We start from the raw sequence: 24,100 nt of genomic DNA, 5'->3' as shown, positions 1-24,100 counted from the left end.
CAAAGTCTGCTCTTCTGAAGGGTAGATGGGACTGAGGTGACTTGGGCCCAGAGTAAAGAGTAACTAGTCTGGAGGAAGCTAGGGTGAGATCTTTATGCCTGTAGGCTGACTACTGGTGCCAAGGTTCTGAGCCATAGCAGCATAGCATTACAGCAACCAAAGCTACAGAGAAGGCAGAGAGAGAAACACATATTAGTCTCACTGAAATGTCTCAAAAAACAGGACAATGTAGCACTTTAAAGACTAACAAGATGGTTTATTAGATGATGAGCTTTCGTGGGCCAGACCCACTTCCTCAGATCAAATAGTGGAAGAAAATAGTCACAACCATATATACCAAAGGATACAACTAAAAAAAATGAACACATATGAAAAGGACAAATCACATTTCAGAACAGGAGGGGAATGCAGGGGGGGGGGGGGGGGGAGGAAGGAAGGTAAGTGTGAATTGACGATATTAGAGGTGGGGAGAGTGGGATGTTTGTGAGTTAATGGTATTAGAGGTGATAATTGGGAAAGCTATCTTGATAATGTGTAAGATAGTTCAAGTGTTTGTTCAATCCTCTTTGGAGAGTGTCGAATTTTAACATGAATGACAGTTCAGAGGATTCCCTTTCAAGTGCAGATGTAAAAGGTCTTTGTAGCAGAATGCAGGTGGTTAAGTCATTGAGAGAGTGTCCTTTCTGGTTAAAATGGCAAGAAACTGTTTTTTCTTTGTGATCTTGTCTGATATCTGTTTTGTGGGCATTAATCCTTTGGCGAAGTGTCTGAGATGTTTGTCCAATGTACATAGCAGACGGACACTTTCGGCACATGATAGCATAGATTATATTTCTGGATGCGCAGGAATATGTGTTCTTGATCTTATAACTCACTTGGTTAGGTTCAATAATGGTATCAGCAGAATGAATATGTGGACAAAGCTGGCAACGGGGTTTGTTGCAAGGGAAGGTACCAGGGTTGGTATTAGTGTGGTATGTCCTGTGGTTGTTGGTAAGAATCATCTTGAGGTTAGGTGGTTGTCTATAGGAGACTATGGGTCTGTCTCCCAGAGCCTCTTGGAGTATGGTATCCTGTTCCAGTATAGGCTGTAGTTTATTGATAATGTGTTGGACAGGTTTAAGTTGGGGGTTGTAGGTGATGACAAGTGGTGTTCTATTGTTGGTTTTCTTGGGTCTGTCTTGAAGTAGATGGTTTCTAGGTATTCGTCTGGCTCTTTCAATTTGCTTTTTTATTTCTCCGGGTGGGTAGTTGAGGTTTATAAATGCTTGGTAGAGATCCTGAAGCTTCTGGTCTCTGTCAGTGGGATTAGAGCAGATGCGGTTGTATCGAAGGGCTTGGCTATAGACGATGGATCGTGTGGTGTGTTCTGAATGGGAGCTGGAAGCATGTAGGTAACTGTATGAGTCTGTGGGTTTTCTGTAGAGAGTGGTGTCTAATTTTCCATTGTTGATTTGTACTGTGGTGTCCAGGAAGTGGATTTCTCGTGTAGAATGGTCCAGGCTGAGGTTGATGGTGGAGTGTAGGTTGTTGAAATCTCTGTGGAATATCTCCAGTGTTTCTTGGCCATGCGTCCAGATCATAAAGGGACCATTCTACACGAGGACCATTCTACACGAGAAATCCACTTCCTGGACACCACAGTACAAATCAACAATGGAAAATTAGACACCACTCTCTACAGAAAACCCACAGACTCATACAGTTACCTACATGTTTCCAGCTCCCATCCAGAACACACCATACGATCCATCGTCTATAGCCAAGCCCTTCGATACAACCGCATCTGCTCTAATCCCACTGACAGAGACCAGAAGCTTCAGGATCTCTACCAAGCATTTATAAACCTCAACTACCCACCCGGAGAAATAAAAAAGCAAATTGAAAGAGCCAGACGAATACCTAGAAACCATCTACTTCAAGACAGACCCAAGAAAACCAACAATAGAACACCACTTGTCATCACCTACAACCCCCAACTTAAACCTGTCCAACACATTATCAATAAACTACAGCCTATACTGGAACAGGATACCATACTCCAAGAGGCTCTGGGAGACAGACCCATAGTCTCCTATAGACAACCACCTAACCTCAAGATGATTCTTACCAACAACCACAGGACATACCACACTAATACCAACCCTGGTACCTTCCCTTGCAACAAACCCCGTTGCCAGCTTTGTCCACATATTCATTCTGCTGATACCATTATTGGACCTAACCAAGTGATTTATAAGATCAAGAACACATATTCCTGCGCATCCAGAATATAATCTATGCTATCATGTGCCGAAAGTGTCCGTCTGCTATGTACATTGGACAAACATCTCAGACACTTCGCCAAAGGATTAATGCCCACAAAACAGATATCAGACAAGATCACAAAGAAAAAACAGTTTCTTGCCATTTTAACCAGAAAGGACACTCTCTCAATGACTTAACCACCTGCATTCTGCTACAAAGACCTTTTACATCTGCACTTGAAAGGGAATCCTCTGAACTGTCATTCATGTTAAAATTCGACACTCTCCAAAGAGGATTGAACAAACACTTGAACTATCTTACACATTATCAAGATAGCTTTCCCAATTATCACCTCTAATACCATTAACTCACAAACATCCCACTCTCCCCACCTCGAATATCATCAATTCACAGACACTTACCTTCCTTCCTCCCCCCCCCCCCCCGCATTCCCCTCCTGTTCTGAAATGTGATTTGTCCTTTTCATATGTGTTCATTATTTTTAGTTGTATCCTTTGGTATATATGGTTGTGACAATTTTCTTCCACTATTTGATCTGAGGAAGTGGGTCTGGCCCACGAAAGCTCATCACCTAATAAACCATCTTGTTAGTCTTTAAAGTGCTACATTGTCCTGTTTTTTGTTTCAGCTACCCCAGACTAACACGGCTGCATCTCTATCACTGTTCCGAAATGTCTCAGACAGTGGAGACCCTGGATTGAGTCTCTCATTACTTTATCCAGAATGGAACAGGAGAAACTGAAACAAATGTAAGTGACTGGTTCTGTAAAACCTGGGGCTTTGTCTACACTACAAGTTCTTGCGGCAGAGAGTATGCTAATGATGGACTCATTAGCATATTTTCTGCCAATGCTTTTTGCGCAAAAAGAAGCAGTGTAGCCTTTTGCACAAGATCCCTATGAGGATACCTCCAGAGGCATAAGGATCTTGGCAAAAGGGTTTTTTTGTGCAAAAGGGAAGTGGCTACACTGCTTCTTTTTGCACAAAAACCCCTTGAGCAAAAAGCATTGGCAGAAAATATGCTAATAATATCGCGACTCATGCTAATGAGTCCATCATTAGCATACAGTACTCTCTGCCGCAAAAACCTTGTAGTGCAGACATAGCCTTAGAGACGAACAAAAAATTGTAGATACAGGCAGTCCCCGGGTTACGTACAAGATAGGGACCGTAGGTTTGTTCTTAAGTTGAATTTGTACTTAAGTCGGAACTGGCGTCCAGATTCAGCCGCTGCTGAAACCGACCAGGGGCTGACTACAGGAAGCCTGAGGCAGAATTTCTCTGCCCCAGGCTTCCTGGAATCAGCCGCTGATCAGTTTCAACAGCAGATGAATCTGCACGCCTGGGACAGAGCAGCTGGGGCGCTGCCGCGTAGGTCCCCGCAGCACCGCACCTCGGCGCTGCGGGGACCAACCCGGCAGCACCCCAGCTGCTCTGTCCCAGGTGTCCCCAAGTCAGCTGTGGCTGAAACTGATCAGCAGCTGATTCCAGGAAGCCCGGGGCAGAGCAGCTCTGCCTCGGGCTTCCTGTAGTCAGCCACTGGTCAGTTTCAGCAGCAGCTGACTTGGGGACGCCTGGGGCAGAGCAGCTGGGGTGCTGCTGGGTTGGTCCAGTAGCGCCGCTCCTCAGCTCCCAGGCGTCCGCGAGAAAAGTCTGGTCTGCTGGGAAAGGGGGGGGGGCGCACTAGTTGCGCCCCCCCCCAGCAGACCAGGGAGACGCGGAGCAAAGCCGCGGAGGACCCGCGGCGCGTCTGGGCGGTCCCGCTGCCCGGGTCCTCCGGGGCGAGAAAAGCCCCGTTCGTAAGTACAGATCCGACGTAAGTCGGATCCGCATAACCCAGGGACTGCCTGTAGTATCATGAGCTTTCATTGGCACAACCCACTTCTTCAGATGAGTGGAGCAAAAGGCTATTTTTGGTGGCTCCGAGATAGCATGTTGGATTCTGTGGATCACATCCAAGTCGTTTATCTCTCCCCATACACCGTATAGAAGCCTAACTCAGCCTTGTAGATCCCAGGGTTGTTTCTGTGATTTTTTTTAAGTACTTAAATGTTTGACTGTATGAGGCCTGGTGCAATATCTACGTCCCTTTTTGGATTTGGGACAGTGTTCACTCCCCCCCGCAGTCTTAGCATATGAAGCATTTTCCCCACAGTATGCACATTAAACATTATACCCAACGTGGTAGTTAGCAATTTTTTTTAATATGACAGTAAATAAAACATGTATTTCTTATGTCCCCGTTGACTAATAAAAGAGTATTAGCTTTTAGTGACCAAGAATTTTCCAGGCAGAGTAGAAAGTGTAGAGAACTTGGGGGGGGGGGGGGGGGGAATTATTGGAAGGGGAGGAGGACAAGACTCTCAAAAATGTCAATGGCCACAGGGAGTTGGGGAAAAGATTTCAAACATCAGACAATAATTTAAAAGGAAAAACAGGTTTATTTCATGCATTTTACAATAAACTAGTGTTACCAAAAGGAGGTTAAAAATACACCCATACATGTTTTAGTTGTATATTTGTTTTAAAAATGACGGGTAACTGCATTTACCTTAAAACAAGTCAGGAAGCCCTACTAGAGGCCTATCCAGGGAATTTTCTGGATTCAGCTCCAGGTCAATTTCTATGCTCATCATCTTGGCTCATGCCAAAGCATTAAAAAGCCATGTCAGAATTCAAACTTTGCTGCAATAAGAACACTTCAGAGATAATGAAGTGGCACAAAAGGAAATTGTTATTGCTAATCCACTATCCAGGAAATCAAACAGTGCAAGTACGTCCTCTTGGGCCCTGCCACAAACAGCAGGTGCACAACTTACAGTCAGACCGATAACCCTGGCAAACTGAGTACAGGGAACCTGGACAAACCATGGGGAATGAAGACTTTGAACCCCAGGTTCAAACTGGGCTCAAGTCAGCAGTTGCCCTCTGATATCAGGTCAATGATCTAAAGAAAATAGTTCTGAGGTGTCGATTCAGTCCCTAGCAGTCAGGTTGGTACAATTTGGCCTATAGTGCATAGGCACTTGCTCTTTCCTGGCAAGCACATGCGGGCCCAAGCTGACTTTAGATTAGGGATACATCTACACTGAACCTCTCTTGTGCAAAAGCCTATGCAAATGAAGCATGGATTAGCATATGCCCCTTTTGCACAAGAGCCGTTCTTCCAAATTTTTTCAGGAAGAATGGCTCTTGTGCAAGAGGGCTTTTTTTTGCGCAAAAAGAAGCCGTTTACACAGCTCCTCTTGCGCAAAAAGCCCCGTAAATAATTATGCAAATGAAGTGTGGCAATATGCTAATCCATGCTTCATTTGCATAGGCTTTTGCGCAAGAGGTGCAGTGTAGACGTAGCCTAAGTGCTCCTAAGCATTTGGGGAAAATCTGCAAATGGAGCATAATCCAGGCACATCAGCCTGTACAGTTCAGAAGGCCAAGCCTCAGAGATGAGACCTTTAAGGTGGGTCAAAATTTAAGCTCAACAGCCTTCCATTCTTTAACCTCAGAGGGAGAGCATTGTTTATATAAGTGTTACAGTAAAAATGTAAAATCACAGTAGAAGTAATAAGGTAGCTTTCTGGACTATAATATAGATCTCTTTCTTCATGGTAGTCATTGTAACTATCATTGATATCTAGGGCTGTTAAGCAATTAATCATGATTAATTGCACAATTAAGCACATTGAAGCTCCAGAATACTATCCATTTAAATATTTTTGGATGTTTTCTACATTTTTATTTCAATTGCAGCACAGGATACAAAGTGTACAGTGCTCACTTTATTTTGATTATAAATATTTCACTGTAAGAAACAATATAAATATTTTTCAATTCACCTAATAATTACTGTAGTGCAATAGCTATCGTGAAAGTTGAACTTACAAATGTAGAAGTACAATAAAAAAATAATCATTCAAAAATAAAACAAGGAAAAACTTCAGAGCCCAAAAGTCCACTCAGTCCTACTTCTCATTCAACCGTTTGCTCAAACAAGTTTGATTACAATTTACAGATAGCAATGCTGCCTGCTTCTTTTTGCTATAGCACCTGAAAGGGAAAACAGGCGTATTCATGGCACTGTTGTAGCTGGCATCACAAAATATTTACAGAACAAGTATGCTAAAATTCGTGTCCTTTTATACTTCAACCATCATTCCAGAATACATGTCCATACAGATGATGGGTTCTGCTCAGTAATGATACAAAGCAAAGCGAACATACACGTTAACTTTCATCATCTCAGATGCCACCAGCAGAAGGCTCATTTTCTTTTTTAGTATTCAGTCTGTAGTGTCTGCATTAGAGTGTTGCTCTTATAAGACTTCTGACAACATGTACCACACCTCGTCCCTTTCAGATTTCGGATAGTATCTCATCATCTTAAACAATAGGTCGAGTGCTGTAACTATTTAAAAAAAATCTCACATTGGAACCTTCTTTGCATGTTGTCATATCTGTTTTAAGGTGTTCCTAAACCGAACATGTTTTGGATCATCATTTCAGACTGCTGTAACATGAAATATATGGCAAAATATAAATAAAATAAAGCAGGAGACAAAGTTCTCCCCCAAAGAGCTCAGTCAATTCAAAACTTTTTTTTAAACTAGCATCATCAGCATGGACGCATTTCCCCTAGAATGGTGGCCACCAAGTACGAAGGGGCATATGTTTAGCATAGCTGGTAAATAGGTACCTTGCAACTAGGGATGTAAAATTTCGATTAATTGGCTAATCGCAAATTGCATCAACTATATTCATCAACTATTCAATAGTCGATAAGGGTGCCTCCACCTTTGAAGTGTAGCAACAGTCCCAGGGAAGTGCCACACTTCAAAGGCGAAAGCACTGCAGGGAGCACGGGGCCAGCAGTCCTCTGTTGGCCCCATGCTCCTGCAGCGTTTCAAAGCGCCAGCACTGCATGGAGCCCAGGGTCATGCAGCACTGCTGCTTTTAAGTGCTGCATGCAGCCCGAGGCCATGTGGCTCCCAGCTGGCCTCAGGCTACACACGGTATTTCAAAGCAGCAGCACTGTGTGGAGCCCGGGGTCTGGCCCTGGGCTTCATGCAGCACTGCCGCTTTGAAGCACCCCGTCCCCTGCCCCTTGCTGCCTCTTTCGGATAGAGGCAGCAAGGTGTGGGGGAGGGAAGCGACTAGTCCACATTTGCTTATCAGATAGTCGACTAATCGTTCACATCCCTATTTACAAAGTCTGCTATTAAAGTGTCATGTAAACACCTGTTCCCACTTTCAGGTGATATTGTAAACAAGGATCAGGCAGTATTATGTCCTGCAAAATGTTTTTTAGGGGGTTTTTTTTAAGTGCATTTATATAACAAATCTACTTGTATGAGGTGAATTGAAAAATACTATTACAGGCAGTCCCTGGGTTACGTACAAGATAGGGACTGTAGGTTTGTTCTTAAGTTGAATCTGTATGTAAGTCGGAACTGGCGTCAGCCGCTGCTGAAACTGACCGCCAGTTCTGACTTACATACAGATTCAACTTAAGAACCCCAAGGTCCCCAAGTCAGCTGCTGCTGAAACTGATCAGCGGCTGATTCCAGGAAGCCCGGGGCAGAGCAACTCTGCCTCAGGCTTCCTGTAGTCAGCGCTGGTCAGTTTCAGCAGTGGCTGACTTGGGGACGCCTGGGGCAGAGCAGCTTGGGTGCTGCTGGGTTGCTCCAGTAGCACCGCTCCTCGGCGCTACTGGACCAACCCAGCAGCACCCCAGCTGCTCTGCCCCAGGCGTCCTGATTCAGCCACTGCTGAAACTGACCAGCAGCGGCTGAATCAGGACCTGGGGCAGAGCAGCTGGGGTGCTGCCGGGTTGGTCCAGTAGTGCCCAGAGCGGCGCTGCAGGACCAATCGGCAGCGCCCCAGCTGCTCTGCCCCAGGGTCCACAACAAAAGTCTGGTCTGCTGGGGGGGGGGGGGGGGGGGCACACTAGCTGCGCCCCCCCCCCCCCCCAGCAGACCAGGGACACGGGGAGCAGAGCCGCAGCGGCAGTGGGATGCCGCGGCTCTGAGGCTTTGCTCTGGCAAAGTCTCAGAGGCGAGGGACCCCGCCGCGGCTGCGGCTTCAGTCCCGGTGCCCCTGGTCTGCTGGGGACCGTCTCCAGCAGACCAGGGGCACCGGGAGCAGCTTACGAACGGGGCTCTCTCGCCCCGGAGCTCGCAGGCAGAAATCCGCCACCTCGATCTCTGGGGCGAGAAAGCCCCGCTCGTAAGTGCGGATCCGACATAAGTCGGATCCGCGTAAGTCGGGGACTGCCTGTAATAATTTTTACAGTGTAAACATTTGTTATAAAAACCATAATACAAAGTGAGCACTGTACACTTTCTATTACAACACAGCATACAAATCTTTGAAAGTTTAGAGAAATATTAATATTTAATTTCAATAGTCTGTTTACGAGCATGATTAATTGTGGTTTTTAAAAACCACTATTGATTTTTGAGTTAATCACGAGTGAACTGTGATTAATTGACAGCCCATCTAATTCCTAGTAAGAGCCCTTTGAATAGTCACTGACAGCTGCATTTGCAATAGCATTACTAGCTGAGTTTTACAAGAATGTCTGCTTTGTAAGACTTGGCTAAAGTAAAGGGGAGCTAATTTGCAATCGAATAACCAGTGACTCTTCCAGAGGAAGAAGAAACTTCCCAAAGTCTCCTTATTCCCAGTTCTATTAACAGAAGCTGCTAGATGATTGTGCTGTCTTCTGCACTTGCAGTCCTAACAAAATTGAAGCTGCAGTGTAACAAAAATCTAAGAGCTGCTCTTTGTGATTGGCTCAATGTTGCTAATACGGATTTTCAGAGTTTGTTAAGATGTTAGAAAAATGCAATAGCTGGTCTTTAAAATATTTATGCATTTTTAATGGGAACTTCAAATTAGCCCTGTGAAGCGTATTAGCCCTTAGTATGAATGAATCAAAAGTGCTAAGAATTCCTTTGATTGTTCAGTTTGCCTAAGATAACTATCAAATCTGGAAGATTTAGCCCTTTAAAGCCTCTATTTGGCAATAAACTTTTAAAACAGTTGCCTTTTCCGGTGAGCCACAAGATACTACCAATTACCTTTCAAGGGAGTCTGGTGAATCTTCTGTACATTTAAGTTAATGCTCATAGCAGGGGGCACTCTGTTCCCGAGTCCCCTATTTTACATACACATCTAACAGGATCATGAGAGGGTCCTTTAAGCAGGCATAGTACAATACAGGGAGCAACTTCAGAACCTACAGATTTCAAAGTTTGTTTTGAGCTGCTGGACCGGAGAAGTTCTGACCCCAGGCTCCTGATCCAACAGGAATGCTGCCGAAGAAAGGAAACCTTCTTTCCTAGGACTCCAGATGCAAGTGCTGACTGAACAGCAGCAGTAATTTGAGCCACCTGCATTCATACGTCCTAGCAAGGCTCGTGAAATGGAAGGAATAAGTCAAATAGATGTAAATGAAGTTCAAAGAGATTCTCTCCCCCACTCTTTTCAAATGCCTCCGAACTACTAGCTCTTTTGTCGCTTGGAGGAAAGGGCCCCCTCTTACTAATATTCTTCTGTGCTCCTCAGGAAGGTGTGCCCCTAAACACCAGACTGGGATTAAAGTGTTCCAGCCAGTTTCTGGATTATTTACTGCAGAGTATGTTTTTGCTGTCCTTTTACCTCAAACTCATTGTGGGCCAGGATATAGCAGAGGTTCCCAAAGAAGCAGAGAGCATTCATTAGCTGGAGTACATTCTACAGAGCTTCCCTGTGCAAACTTACACCCCTCCTCCCAAGAAGAAGCCCTGAAGACTGAAGTTTAGTCCTGTTCTCAAAAATGGCTATATGAAAACACTACCCTATTACTCAGCAGACCAGCTCTTTGAATGTCATCAGAGTCAGACCTGTCAATTTTAGGGCCCAAATAGTTTCTACTTTTAAAAAAAATGAAGCATTGCAAAATCAATACAGCTACAGAATTACAGCTGACATTCATCAAGGGGCTTGATCAGTAATTTCCAATCAGTTACACCCATGCAAATCCTTTGCTTGGAAAGGTACTGCCTAAATGTCATCCCTGAAGAATTTGAAAACTATAGGGTGTCTCAGATGCAACTGCATCTTAATTAATCCACCGGAATCTTTAATTGGTACCAAAATGAAGGATGGAAAGAGACCCTTCGGCTCTCAGAGCCAAGGCTGAATTTGCAGGAGGAGCAGACAAAGTGCTGCTTCTTACATGTAAACTGAGTATACTTAATATAGACTTACCAAGAATTGAAAAAAATTCCACAGTTGGGTCCCAGATTTAACAGAGCAGCAGCAGTTTAGGGTTTAAGTACAGTCAGTCTCAACTGGTTCAAATGGTTCATGGGACCACAAATTCAGATTGAACTATTGTCTGAAAAATTCACAAGTGTTTGATTTACAATTGATCATTTCCCTTTGAGAGAGAAATTGGTCCTTAATCTGTTGCTAGTAGTTTCACTTTTCTCCTGATTTAAGTCTGTAGGAGTTCCCATGGTAATACTGGAGTTTTATAAATTTAAACGGTGTTTTCTCAAAAGGTTTGCAAAACTTCTGGGTCTCATTTAAAGTATTTTAAAGAATCCTAATGAAAATCAGTCTAATTCTCTACTTACATAATCCCTTGGGACCACGTATGCAGCTCCAAATGACTTTGATACATTTAGATGGACAATGTTTGTACACCTAGGTGGTCAGGAAATTGAGCCTTGCCTAAAACACTAATAACGGATTCAAAAAAGACAAATAATCTCTTGTATGAAAGCCACCTTAATTGCTTTGCTAGTACCCTCATTCGCTTCTGCTATTAACTACCCATGCTCATGATTTAATATCTTTAGGCTGTAATACTGTTTTAATCTAGGGATATAGTAGTTGTACAAACTCAAAGAATCCGACCCGACCATCCTGTCCACCACTTGCTAGTGTAGCTGACCTTATTCTAAGTTACCAGATTTCAATACAAAAGAAACCAAATTTTAGTGAACTCCTGGGGCTTTAGGAAAGGGATTCAACCATACAGTAGAACCTCAGAGCTCTAAGTCCCAAAGTGACAAAATGATCAGTCAACCCCACCCCTCAATTAGAATTGGAAGCCTGCAATCAGGCAGCAGCAGCAGAGAGAAACAAAAAACAAACACGAAGACAGTACAGTACTGTGTTAATCATAAACTGTTAAAAATAAAAGGAAGTTTAAAAAAATGTGACAAGGTAAAGAAACTGTCCCTGGTGTGTTTCATTTAAATTAAGATGGAATAAAAGCAGCATTTTTCATCTAACATAATAAAGTTTCAAAGCTGTATTAAGTCATCTTCTGTTGTAAACTTTTGAAAGAACCACAATTATGTTTTTTTCAGAGTTCTGAACAACCTTCAATCCCAAGATTTTCTTAACTCTGAGGTTCTACTACACATGCACCTAAGTAAATGTCTCAGATGTTACAGAAATATGAAATTACTAAGGGTAACAGCAAGATCAGAAGATTAATTGATGAAGCGTGCTATAGTAGCTTGCAAAATCATTTGCCAGGTATTTCCCTCTTTTTTTCTTTTGGCTCAAGTGGGAGACAGACAATAGCTCAGTGAGGTATCAGACAAAGTACGACATGTTAATGATTCAAACTTCATCAAAATATTTTTTGCAATTGCAAGGGACAATGCAAGCCATGGGTGCAGAAAGTCCTATTAGAAAAAGCAAATTTACTGAACCATAAAGCATTCCACTAAAAATGTCACTCCTAAAAGTGACCCTTTATATATATATCCTCCAGATTGTTTCCATTTGCTTAGTTTTTTTACTCATGTTTTATGTCTGCAATCCTTAAGTATTTCAGATACAAAAATTAAATCTTCTGCCTTCTTTTGTTTAATAACAAAAGACAACACAAAATTGCAGACTTTGGAATGATATCTATATATATTTTTAATTATAAGGCATTAAAAGCCATTTAGTTCAATGCTGAATTTACTCTGTAGAGCACAGCAGGAAAATAGGAAGCCTTAAAGGCTGGAATTCCATGAGAAATGGAACCTGAAGAACACGAGTCATATCAAGCTGTTTAAACACAGTGAGCTTTTCAGCAAAGGAAATGCTTTAATATGCATTAAGACAAACAACAGCTATGCTTATCTTTAGATACACCAGATTATCTGTTACTATTTAGGGGAAAATTAGGCATTAACTTTGGGATGATAAAATATGCATGCCTAAAAAAAAGTATAAAAGTATAAACATTTCCCCCTATAGAATAGTTACATTTTAGTAAATTCAGTTAGGTCCTAACATCTTAAAAAAAGACAAACATATTAACTTGGTCTTGTGAAGAGGCCAGAAGTTTTCTGTGCAGACCGCATCCAAGTAGCAAAATGCATTACAAACCCTTTCAAGCATTAGATGCATGGGCAAAACATTTAGCCCACTGCATAACCTGCTTTGTTGAAATGGTTTTACAAATTGTTTACACCCACCTATCAATGTCCAATAAGTGATATAAAACACAGGTAGATCCAAGATGCTTGAGAAACTGGTTTTCATGTGGCAGATTACACATTTCACTGGTAGAAGATACGGCATGTGCAAAAATTCTGAAATTACTGAATGAAAGTTTAAAATGCTTTTAGAATTCCAGACCATTTTTGACAATTTTCTTTAAACTCTCAACCGCTGCTCCACAAAGCTGCAAAAATTGAGAGTTCTACACAATTGCGTTAAATCTGTTAAAAAAAAAAAGAGTCGTGCTTCTAGTTTTGTTTAAAACACAATGCACTAAATAGCTCCAGTCTTGTGTGCTAACATTTACCACAGGCCTGTCCTAATGCAGCTGTGTGAAAATGTTTTCAGGCAGCATTCTTAGAAACATCACAAAGAACTGCATAGTTGAAACAATGTAGAGAGAGGAACTGTAAACATCCTGAATTATTCAAAGTAATTAATTCATATTTTTAAATTGGGCATTTCTTGACACTTGTAGGCATTTCTAAAATGTACAGCTAAACACTTGGTTAGTAACAAACATTTCAAAAGACACAAGAGGTTCAGCTGTGACATTAATTTAAGAAATTCTGATTTTCCTTTCAAACATTTGGCTAAGACTAGAATCTAACTTTTGAAGGAGGAAGTTATTTTGACAGAAAAAAAAAAAAAAGATTTTCTCCAAGTTTATTCTTCTCCTTGACTATTGATATAAGCCATCAGCTCAGTCAGTATTGTTACTCCCATTATTTATGGGAAACTTTTCTCAGGGGCGGGGGTGGGAAGACTTTTTACAAGGTCATTTCACGTTATCTCCTACCTTTCTTACCCAACAGAAAATGTGTCAGAGCCATAAGGAATGTTCAGTATAAGATAGTAAGCTGGGGCTGCCATTGATTCCAAAACCAACTATGTAGGCCCAAATATTTGCATTTATGGGCTGTAATAGATATGTAGCACCAAGTACAGTGTCCTTTAACTGTTTACAATTATTAATACCAAAATCATTTCAAACTGATCAACATTGGGTCATCCAGCACCAGGTGTGAGTGCTACATGTTTTAGAGGAAAATAGGAGTGCATGATTGTTTCTTTCTATGTGACCAATGTAATTCAGCCCACGAGAGAGTACAACCATGCACTGGAACTAAACTTAACACTCTCTCTCATCATCTATTCCCATTCAATAATCTTGCAATGTTTTCAGCCAGCAAATTCAGTCTATACCAGCTTATAGGCAAAAATGGTTCAACCCAGATCAATAGAAAATTATCTAAAGCAGATTTCTTGCTCTCATAGCCAAGCCTCTTCAATACGACAATTCATTGCATCTTGGAATAAAAGAAATATTCTTCAGTAGTCAATATAGTCTTCACATCCTGGAACCTCGCTCTTGCAAAATCTGAAAGAGAGAGAGAGAGAGAAAAAATTACACATAACAAAAGTTTCCCAATACCATACCTAAAGCCTGCAGGGTAGAGAGCAAAAGAAGTCACTGTATTTCAAACAGGTAATAAAAAGCCTGAAGGGCTGGCTTACAGACTTTCCCGAAGCTGATGCCTTAAAACAGAAACAGAGAATAAGCTGCATGTCACTTACTAAATATCATTAGTACAGCTGAACAATCACCATTAGTGTATTTGAATCAGACTAATAAGAGGAAAGACAGAGCATTTAACTTGATTGCTAATATCCAGTTTTGGTAAGCTTGCACTCTTAAATCTCAGTTACTGCTGATTATATACCACAGAGGTTGGCAACCTGTCTGAAGTGGCATGCCAAGATTTAACCCTCCTGCCCCGGGCCGTGCTTCTCTCCAGGGAAGGCGGGAGGAGCTCTCTCCACGGAGCACCCTGTGGACTACCAGTTGCTTATGGAAACTCACCGTTAATTACATAATTACGCCTGAGCCATTTTGCTAGTGCTGCAGCTGGGGAGAACGGTTTAATTTAAGTTATTAAACAGATGAACCCTTTTCACTTTCTCAGGTTAGTTTATCAAACCTCATTTTAAATAAAGTAAAATATTAATTATGTCCAACACAAAAGGTTTCACTGTTTTCTTTATTTATGGCAGGGATAGGGAACCTTTTTTGGATCAGGGGCCACTGACCCACAGAAAAATCATTTGGGGACCACACAAGTAAGAAGCAAAAAAACTCCTCCAAAAACCCCCAACCCTCACTGATGTGGCTCCCAACTGAGAGACCTCACTCTTCTGGCATTCCAGCCCCATGGGGCGAGGGGAAAGGACAGGGAAGACTGAGGTCCAGGGCTTCCCATAGGCCAGATTTACTTTTCTGGGGTTCCAGGGTTAGTGGATTTGGGGGACCTCCCTTAGACTCTAGGGTGGGAACAAAAATGAGGGCTTCAGCGTGCAGGACAGGGCTGCCAGTAAGTGGGATAGGGATGGGGGTGATCTGGGTGGAGTTGGGGTACAGGAGGGGGTGAGGAGGGAAGGGTCTGGAAGGGAGTCTGGCAGCAGAAGAGGGTATGGGGTGGGGGTACAAGAGGGAGTTTGGGGGTGGGAGAGGATTGGGGGAGTAACACAAAAGGTGAGAGGGGGAAAACACAGCCAAATAGCTGCACAGCAAAACCCTTGTGGCTGGTTGATTATTGTGCAAACAGGCTGAAATTCTCAGTCACACAATAAGGTCCAAAAAGGATCATGCTGTGATGGGCTTTGTCAAGCTCCAACTTAAAACCTCTAGAGATGGAGATTCTACCACCTCCCTAGGCAGCCCATTCAAGTACTTTACCATCCTCCTAGTGAAACAGTCTTATATTTCTCCTGTGCTTTTCCTTGTTTTAGCGACACAGGTCATAAATAAGGACTTGTCTAAACTGGCAAGTTACTACACTGTAACTTTCTCTCTTGGGTGTGAAAAACACCAACCTGAGTGCAGCAGGGAACAGCACTGGTAAAGCATAGTGTAAACAGGTTCCCAGTGCTGTTAGCTACTCCCCTTGTGAAAGTGCTTTAATGTTCTGAGTACAGACTTAGTCTTAGAGTAGTAACATAGAATCACAGGACTGGAAGGGGCCTCAGGAGGTCATCTAGTCCAGTCCCCTGCACTCGTGGCAGGACCAAACACCATCTAGACCATCCCCAACAGGTGTTTGTCTAACCTGCTCTTAAAAATCTCTAATGATGGAGGTTCCACAACCTCCCTAGGCAATCAGGGTGGTTAAACACTGGAAGTTTTTCCTAATGTCCAACCTACACCTCCTTTGCTGCAATGTAAACCCATTGGCTTCTTGTCCTGTCATCAGAGGCCAAGGAGAACAATTTCTCTCCCTCCTCCTTTTAACACCTCTTTTCCAGATTAAACCCATTTTTCAGTCTTCCCTCATCAGTCATGTTTTCTAGACCTTTAATTATTTTTGTTGCTCTTCTCTGGACTTTCTTCAAGTTCTCCACATCTTTCCTGAAATGCAGTGTCCAGAATTGGACACAATATTCCAACTGAAGTCTAATCAATGCAGAGTAGAGCACTTCTTGTGTCCATCTTACAACAGTCCCGCAAATGCATCCCAGAAAGATGTTTGTCTTTTTTGGGGGGGCAATGTTACACTCATATTTACGTTGCAGACAACTATGACCCCCCAAATCCTTTTCCACAGTACTCCTTCCTAGATAGTCTCTTCCCATTTTGTATGTGAGTAATGGATTGTTCTTCCTAAATGGGGTATTTTGCATTTGTTATTATTGAATTTCATCAGACCATTTTTCCAGATCATTTTGAATTATGAACCTCTCCTCCAAAGCACTTGCAACTCCTCCGAGCTTGGTATCATCTGCTAACTTTTTAAGAGTACTCTTTGCCATTTATCTAAATCAGTGTTTCCCAAGTGGTGAGCCGCAGAACCCCCAAGTTCCACGAAGTGAAAATAAGGGTTCCGTGAGAAAATTCCATTACAACAACATTTTATGGTTTAAAAAAATTGTTTTAAAACAAAAATCACTTTTAATGTGTACAAATACGTGCAATTTAACTAAATGTTGATCTCATGACCTTGTTTAGCATTTGTTTATTATTATCCTTAATTATTTGTGGCCTACTTTTTCAGCTCCATATATAAGACTGTTATTAGGGGTTCCGCAAAATTATTTCGAGTTTAAAAGGGTTCCGTGGCCAAATACAATTGGGAAACATTGATCTAAATCACTGATGAAGACACTGAACAGAACTGGTCCCAGAACTGATCCCTGCAGAACCCTACTCATTATGCCCTTCCAGCATGACTGTGAACCACTGACAACTGCTCTCTGCGAATGGTTATCCAGCCAGTTCTGTGCATAAGCAACTCAAGAATCACCAAGGAAACCTTGGCAAGGATATGGTTACAGAATGAAAAAAAACAAGCTGTTTGCGCAGATCAGAAGTACCAAAACTTGCATGGGCTACATCAACTCCCATACAGAGTAGGCTGATCCATTAATCATACAGTATTTGCTCTGATCCCCTAAAGTAATCCCCAGTATTACTTATATGATAAATACCAACAGCCAGACTGATTCCATGGAATTGTTTGTTAGGGTGTACTAACACATGAAACCTATTAGCTTGACTTATTAAGTTAATTTTTTTTTTACATGCACACACTATGTGTTTGATCAATGATATTTAATAGTTTTTCATGCAACATATTGGTTTACACAGTTTCTCTTGGGTCTGTGAAGAGTCAGTCCATATGCAAACCTTTCTTTTGGTGGGATGGGACACTTTGGGAAGTTTACTCTTCTGCATACTCCCCTGCCCATTACTGTTATGCGCTGAGAAGTGAAAGACAGACAATTGATAGTATGTGGCATTCTCGGAAATGCTACCAGTTCCACGCGCAGGACCAGGTAGGCAGGCAGAGCTTCAGAGTCTCAATGCGTGGATGAGACGATGATGTAGGGAAGAGGGGTTTGGATTTATTAGGAACTGGGGACACTTTTGGGAGAGGGGGAGCTTATACAGGAAGGATGGGCTCCACCTAAACCAGGGTGGAACCAGACTGCTGGCACTAAACATTAAAAAGGCCGTAGAGCAGTTTTTAAACTAAGAGATGGGGGAAAGCCGATTGGTGCGGAGATGCACGTAAATCGGAGGGAGACTTCTCTTAGAGGAGAATCCATTGATAGAGATTCTTTAAGCTGCAGTCAGAAAGAGAGGAGGGGAGAGGACAAACCATGGGCCAGAGCAGACAAACAACCGCATATAAAGGAATCCAATGCATCAGGGAAGGGCAGAAAAAATAAGCAGTGGCAAATTTTTAAAGTGCTTCTACACAAATGCTAGGAGTCTGACTAATAAGATGGATGAACTAGAGTACCTCGTACTAAAGGAGGAGATTGACATAATAGGCATCACTGAAACCTGGTGGAACGAGGAAAATCTGTGGGACACAATTATACCAGGATATAAAATATATCGAAAGGATAGAGCAGGCCGGGTGGGTGGCAGAGTGGCACTGTATGTGAAAGATAAGGTAGAATCAAATGAAATAAAAATATTAAGTGAATCAACATGTTCAATAGAATCGCTATGGATAGTAATTCCTTGCTCCAATAATAAGAAATTAGCAGTAGGGATATATGACCGACCACCTGACCAGGACAGCGATACTGACATTGAAATGCTGAGGGAGATTAGAGAGGCTACCAAAATAAAGAACTCTATAATAATGGGGGATTTTAATTATCCCCATATTGACTGGATACATGCCACCTCAGGAAGAGAAGCGGAGATAAAATTTCTCAATGGCTTAAATGACTGCTTCTTGGAGCAGCTGGTTCAGGAACCCACAAGGGGAGAGGCAATTCTCGATTTAGTCCTGAGTGGAGCGCAGGATCAGGTCCAGGAGATAACCGTTACAGGACTGCTTGGGAATAGTGACCACAATATAACAACATTTAACATTCCTGTGGTGGGAAGAACACCTCAGCAGTCCAGCACTCTGGCATTTAATTTCAAAAAGGGGAATTACACAAAAATGAGGAGGTTAGTTAAACAGAAATTAAAAGGCACAGTGACTAGAGCCAAATACCTGCAAGCTGCATGGAAACTTTTTAAAGACACCATAATAGAGGCCCAACTTAAATGTATGTGTGAACAGCAATGAGGAGCGCAGTTATTAAAGTAAACAGGACCACAGGGAAACTCGATGATAGTCAAACTAAGCAAGTCTGAGTCAGCTCTGAACGTGCTAGCAACAAGTACAGAGCACTCTTATGCTAGTCAGCAAAATTAGCACCACCTGACACTTTACTCTTTTGGCATGTAGCTTACTGCATGGTGCTGGAAAGGTTTTCTGGTCCAACCATGCAAAGAAAATGTGTCAGGCCAGGCACACTCCCCAGCACAGGCAGCCATTGGCGTCTCATGCAGAATTTCTCTATCTAGTACTTGCAGCAGAACAGAATGTTAAAACCATGAACATCTTAAATTGGGAGGGAAGGTGCTACTATCAAAAAATTCATAGCCCTTTGCTATACATACAAAAACACCTCTCTCTCCATACCTGCAGCGTAGAACACAGCAGCTGCTTAACAGGACCCTGAAACTCCACATTAATTAATATACCAAAAAACTTGATGATTAAACTTACGGATTAATTTCATATTGCAACTTTTCAACTAACTTTTCAAGTTTCAAAACCAGCCAACAATGGATAAGACTTTCACATTCATTACAGCCAATTAGGACATGGGCTTTTCTGAGGTCTAAAATGCTTTGTGATCTTCAAGGATTTACAGTCAGTGAGACCCCTCAATTCTAGGATCCCACGTACAAAAGATAACTTCAGAAGCAGACTGCTCATGAGCACTGCAGCCGAGGTCTTGGTTGAGGAATGATGTAGGGCCTGTCTATGCTGCAGTTAAAAATCTATGGCTGACCTGTGCCAGCTGACTTAGGCTTATGGAGCCCAGGACTCTGGAGAGAAACTCAAAGACCTACACTGCATGTGAACAGCCCCTTAATCTCAATCTGCTGCAGAATAGACAAACCCTTGAAGAGAAAAGGTCATCTGTTGGCTCACCAACAGGGATTCCTGCCACCCCTGGTGATTGCAGGCTTCCTCGTCACTCTGTATCCTGTTCCTGTTTTGGTTTGAGCGCACACAAGACCACAGCTAGTGGTGCTATATGAAAGGTCTTCTAGAGGGATTATGACAAGTTTCAAAATATGTAGCATTTGCTTTTAATACATATTTCCTCAAAGAAAATTAACTAACTGGAAGCACAGGTGGTGAAAAGCATTATAAAACTGCATGGAAAACACAAATGAATTCAGGGCATACAAGTCAGGCCTTTAAAATGTACTTGACAACTGCTAGTTAAGGGATTTGCCATGGTGAAAATACACGTGCTACCATGCCCCATGCAACTAAAGTATGATACTATTACAGTTACAGTATATCAACATGTATGATCTATACACTGCAATAGCACCCATGTATGGTGTTTTCTGAAAGACAGAAGAGGGCATTCCCTACTCTGAGCAGAATACAATCAAGTTAACTAGCAAACTTTAAAAGCTTACATCTTACTACTTGGGCTGCTCAAGTGGCAGGAAAATTGGCTATATTATTCAATACATTCCATTGATAGTCACCAAACAGAATGTGACCGCCACGACTGAATACCACAAAGAAAACAATCAGTTGAATAAAATATTTGATGTACTCCAGTAGGTTTGGCTAGACACAGAAGTTACATCAATTCATCTAAAGATGTGGTGCTGAAGCGATTAACTAATCAGGTTTAAAACTGCATAGGCAAACACTCATATCAGTTTTAAGCAGAGTCATCCAAGTTTAGTTTGCATCTGCTGAATCCTAGAATTAAGGCAAGAAAGGACCACCAAATAATCTAGTCAGACTAACAAGCAGCTCCTGCATTCTAAACCCAAACCCAGAAGTATTACATCCCAAAGGAAACTTGAGCTATTGTGTTGCACAACACTTCAGCATAACTTAATTCTATGTCAGATAGATCTCATTTAATGGGAAAGTTACTACCCCTTCCTCCCCCTTTCTTGCGTGTGGGTAGACATTTCCCCTGATGACTTTACTTCTCTTCCTCTTTCCTGGTCATATTTCCTCTTTGCCTTCTCTCATTCCCCATCTCCTCACCTTCTTTCTCTTCCTCCTGTCCTGTACATTTTGGTTTCGTTTGTTTCATATACCCCACAAATCTGATTCTCATATTTTATGTGCACAGACTGTACTTCATTTTCTGAGTTATCCCATTAATTCTCACTCTTTCCCCCGTAACGTTTATTTGCCCTACCACATCCCATATCCCCTCATGAAAAGGTACGGAAATTTTATAATCTGGCCCTTACCCAGAGAATTAAGTCCACAGCCCTTTATGAGATGTGGGGTACTGGGGGAGGGGAGAAAAAACTTTTCCAGGGCAACAACCTGGCAAGAACACAACTGCTCCCCTCACACCAAGCTACTTGGCTAGAGGAGGGTGGTGGGATAAGAGTGCTGTCCCCCTGGATTCTGCTCAGTGGCTTCATTTTCATACCAGCTTCTGGCTAGTAGCTGACCACACATGTGAACCCCTCTTGTACCTAACCATTGCTGGGAAGTAAAATGTATCTGGTTTTTATTTTCACTGCAGCCTGCAGGATTCTGAATGGGAGTAAGAACTGACAAAGCAAGTCAGTAGTCACTCTGCCGCTTGGGGAAACTATGAGCTACTTGTTTGTACAGAGTCCCTAGGTTTATGCTCATGTGATACATGGAAGTTTCATATTGACCATAAGAACTAATTTAATTTTTAAGTGAAAGTTTAGATTTTGGACAAGTAGGCCACGTTTTTCATGCTCAGTTTTCAAACATTTTATTACTTCAAGAGAAATTTAACTTTTTCAACGCACATGCAAGCAGCACTAAAGTTATTTGGGAAAAGACTGCCTTTCCAAAATGTACAGGTAAAAAAAGATTTGGAGTATGATCCTGTAAGCTGCTGCATACCATCACATTCCAGTGTCTTTACCTGAGCTTTGCAGTACTGTAGTCCTGATGAGCAGCAAATAGCAGCAGACTTATAACAGAAATGACTGTCAACAAAAACATTACAACTTCTCCATGCACTGCTTCAACCACTATAAGGTCACTCCTTGGTAATTAACCATCCTAATTTGAATTTTGATAGCACTGTCCATTTAGTGACCTCAAAGGACTTTACACATAGTAAAATAGGATTTGGCCTCTCCCCAGTGAGGTTATTTCCCATTTTAGACCTGTGGAAACTGGAGCACAGAAGTTAAGAGACTTGCCTACTTTCATACAAGACTGGGACAAAGTGGAAAAAAGAATGCAGGCCTGCTGACTCCATATATTATGCTTAAATAGGACCATCCTTGGCTAACATACTTGTGAGGAACAAACCTCTTACTAGGTTACCAAATTAGACATTAAAACTAAAGATTTTGACAAGAGAAAAAATAGGCCATGTGACCAAAACCCAACAATTTCTGCCTAGAATGTTTTCTCCTAGAATCTGTATAAACTGAGCATTTCCCCTCTCTCAAAACAGCTTTGAAAGGACTGATAATGGCAGTGTTACTTATGTAAAAAGGCATAAGAGCCAGTACAGGTCTTGTCATGCTGCTATTATCTGTGCAACAGGTCATAATATAAAATCTATTACCATTTCTATCACTGTGATTTTCAACTGACGCTGGGAATAAAGGCAAGTATAACTACAGAACAAACACACCACTAGGAGGACTAGCTAGAGGAAGATACTAGTGAGGGATAGGTGGTAGGGGGGCAGAGGAAAGCATGTAGGTGAAGTCCTAGGGCAGCTAATGCTCACCATGACATTTACACTTAATCTGAGTCATTCATATCGTAATCCGTCTCTTCATCCTCGCTCTGCATGGCATGCAGCAAGTGTAAAGAAAGGGAGGGAAAAGAAAAGATTGCAAGTGAGTCAGAGCCAAGGCAAAGTACATTCCACTTACACTTGAGGTACGTGAGGCTATTTTACTCGAGCGCCATTCTTCATAAAACAGTAAGGAACTAGACAATTTAAAAGCAAGAACATTATAAATAGCAGGAAAACTAGTTTTCCCAACTGTCTCAGGTATCAGCAAATTACTGCTAATGGTGCCATTATTCAGTTCTGCCTTCTCTTGACACAATGAAGGGGCACTCTTGTAACGATGCTGCATATGGTACCTGAAACTTGTGACCTCTGCAACTGGCTCCATGTGTCTGTGGATCTTATCCCTTTGAAACTTAGCTTTGGAGTCAGACATCGGGGGAACACTGGGCCATCCCCTCCTAAGAGTGGCTCAAAATAGGCAGCAAAACCAATGATTTGGGAAGGGAGAGCTCTGTCCTTCAGAGGTGCTGTTGTGCCCTGTCTTACCAATGACGGCCACTAGAACAGCTTTAAGTAAGTCATTGGCTCCATAGGGTTAGATTATTCCCCCCACCTACATTAGAAGGCACGTGTGCATCCCAGGTAGGAACAGTAGGACTCAGAGAACGGCATTGCTTCCTCCAAACCCACAAGACGCTCCACTTTTGGGCAAGCCGGTAGGAAGACTGTTTTGGTTGTGCCTATGCAGTGGGAATGTCTTTTTTGTTCATCCCAGGATATTAGAGACACAAGGTGGATGTGATAAATACCCTCATCAGACAATTTAGCAGAGTGTCAGTATTATTAGCATGTTGCTTTTGGAGAAAATCAGTATTGCAGAATACCTGTAATGGGGGAAGCTTATGGCACCTGAAGTTTTAGTTGCTACTGTGTCTTGTTCTCGCTTATTTAGGCAAACTGTGTCCTCCATGAAGAGAATATTTGATAAAAAACTTTCAGAAAAGAAAAACAAACTGGAGAAGCCAGAGCAGATAAGATTGCTCCCAACACATGCTTTTTTCCTGGTTTATAAATCCATCACTATTAATAAAGATTATGATAATCTGGAGGGTAATGCAGAATTAACTTCAATGGTCCTTTCATCTCTGTACTGATAGAAGTTCTTTTAGATGGTGACACACAAGGGTTCTTCTGCTTTCCCCTTCTTAGCAGCATGAACCAGAGCCAACTACACATTAGTCAATATGTAATTCCAAGGAATAAAATGTATTCAAAGGAATAACATGCTGATGAGCGTTAAATCAGACAATTTAGCAGATTGTGGATCTAAGGCAATTAAAAAACGAGACACCAAGAAATAGCCCTGACTCAACATGCTAGTACCTTCTAAACCCAAAGGATTCTTTTAAAAAAAACCAAAAAACAAAAAAACAACCTTCCCCTCCACACCCTGTTACCAGTACAGCATATATGTTAAATTCAACTTCATAAAGCTCACCTCTTGCACACCTCTAAAATCTCTATA

At 42.0% G+C, this 24,100-nt stretch overlaps 1 protein-coding gene across 6 annotated transcripts in view; it reads right to left on the bottom strand.

Annotated features, from left to right (window-relative positions):
- Window positions 1–12,343: 12,343 nt before the first annotated feature.
- PDPK1 (3-phosphoinositide dependent protein kinase 1) overlaps window positions 12,344–24,100 on the bottom strand; it is a 152,157-nt gene continuing 140,400 nt past the window's right edge. For all 6 annotated transcript variants that reach the window (XM_075899975.1, XM_075899974.1, XM_075899973.1 and 3 more), the window contains one exon: window positions 12,344–14,143. In XM_075899975.1, coding sequence (XP_075756090.1) covers window positions 14,114–14,143 — 30 coding nt within the window. In that variant the 3' untranslated portion in view covers window positions 12,344–14,113. The remainder of the gene's footprint in view (window positions 14,144–24,100) is intronic.

The sequence above is a fragment of the Pelodiscus sinensis genome, chromosome 16 (genome assembly GCF_049634645.1).
Source record: "Pelodiscus sinensis isolate JC-2024 chromosome 16, ASM4963464v1, whole genome shotgun sequence".
In the NCBI taxonomy this organism is placed as follows: domain Eukaryota; kingdom Metazoa; phylum Chordata; order Testudines; family Trionychidae; genus Pelodiscus; species Pelodiscus sinensis.
The sequence above is the reverse complement of the archived record's forward strand: the minus strand, read 5'-3'. Positions and strand labels throughout refer to the sequence as shown.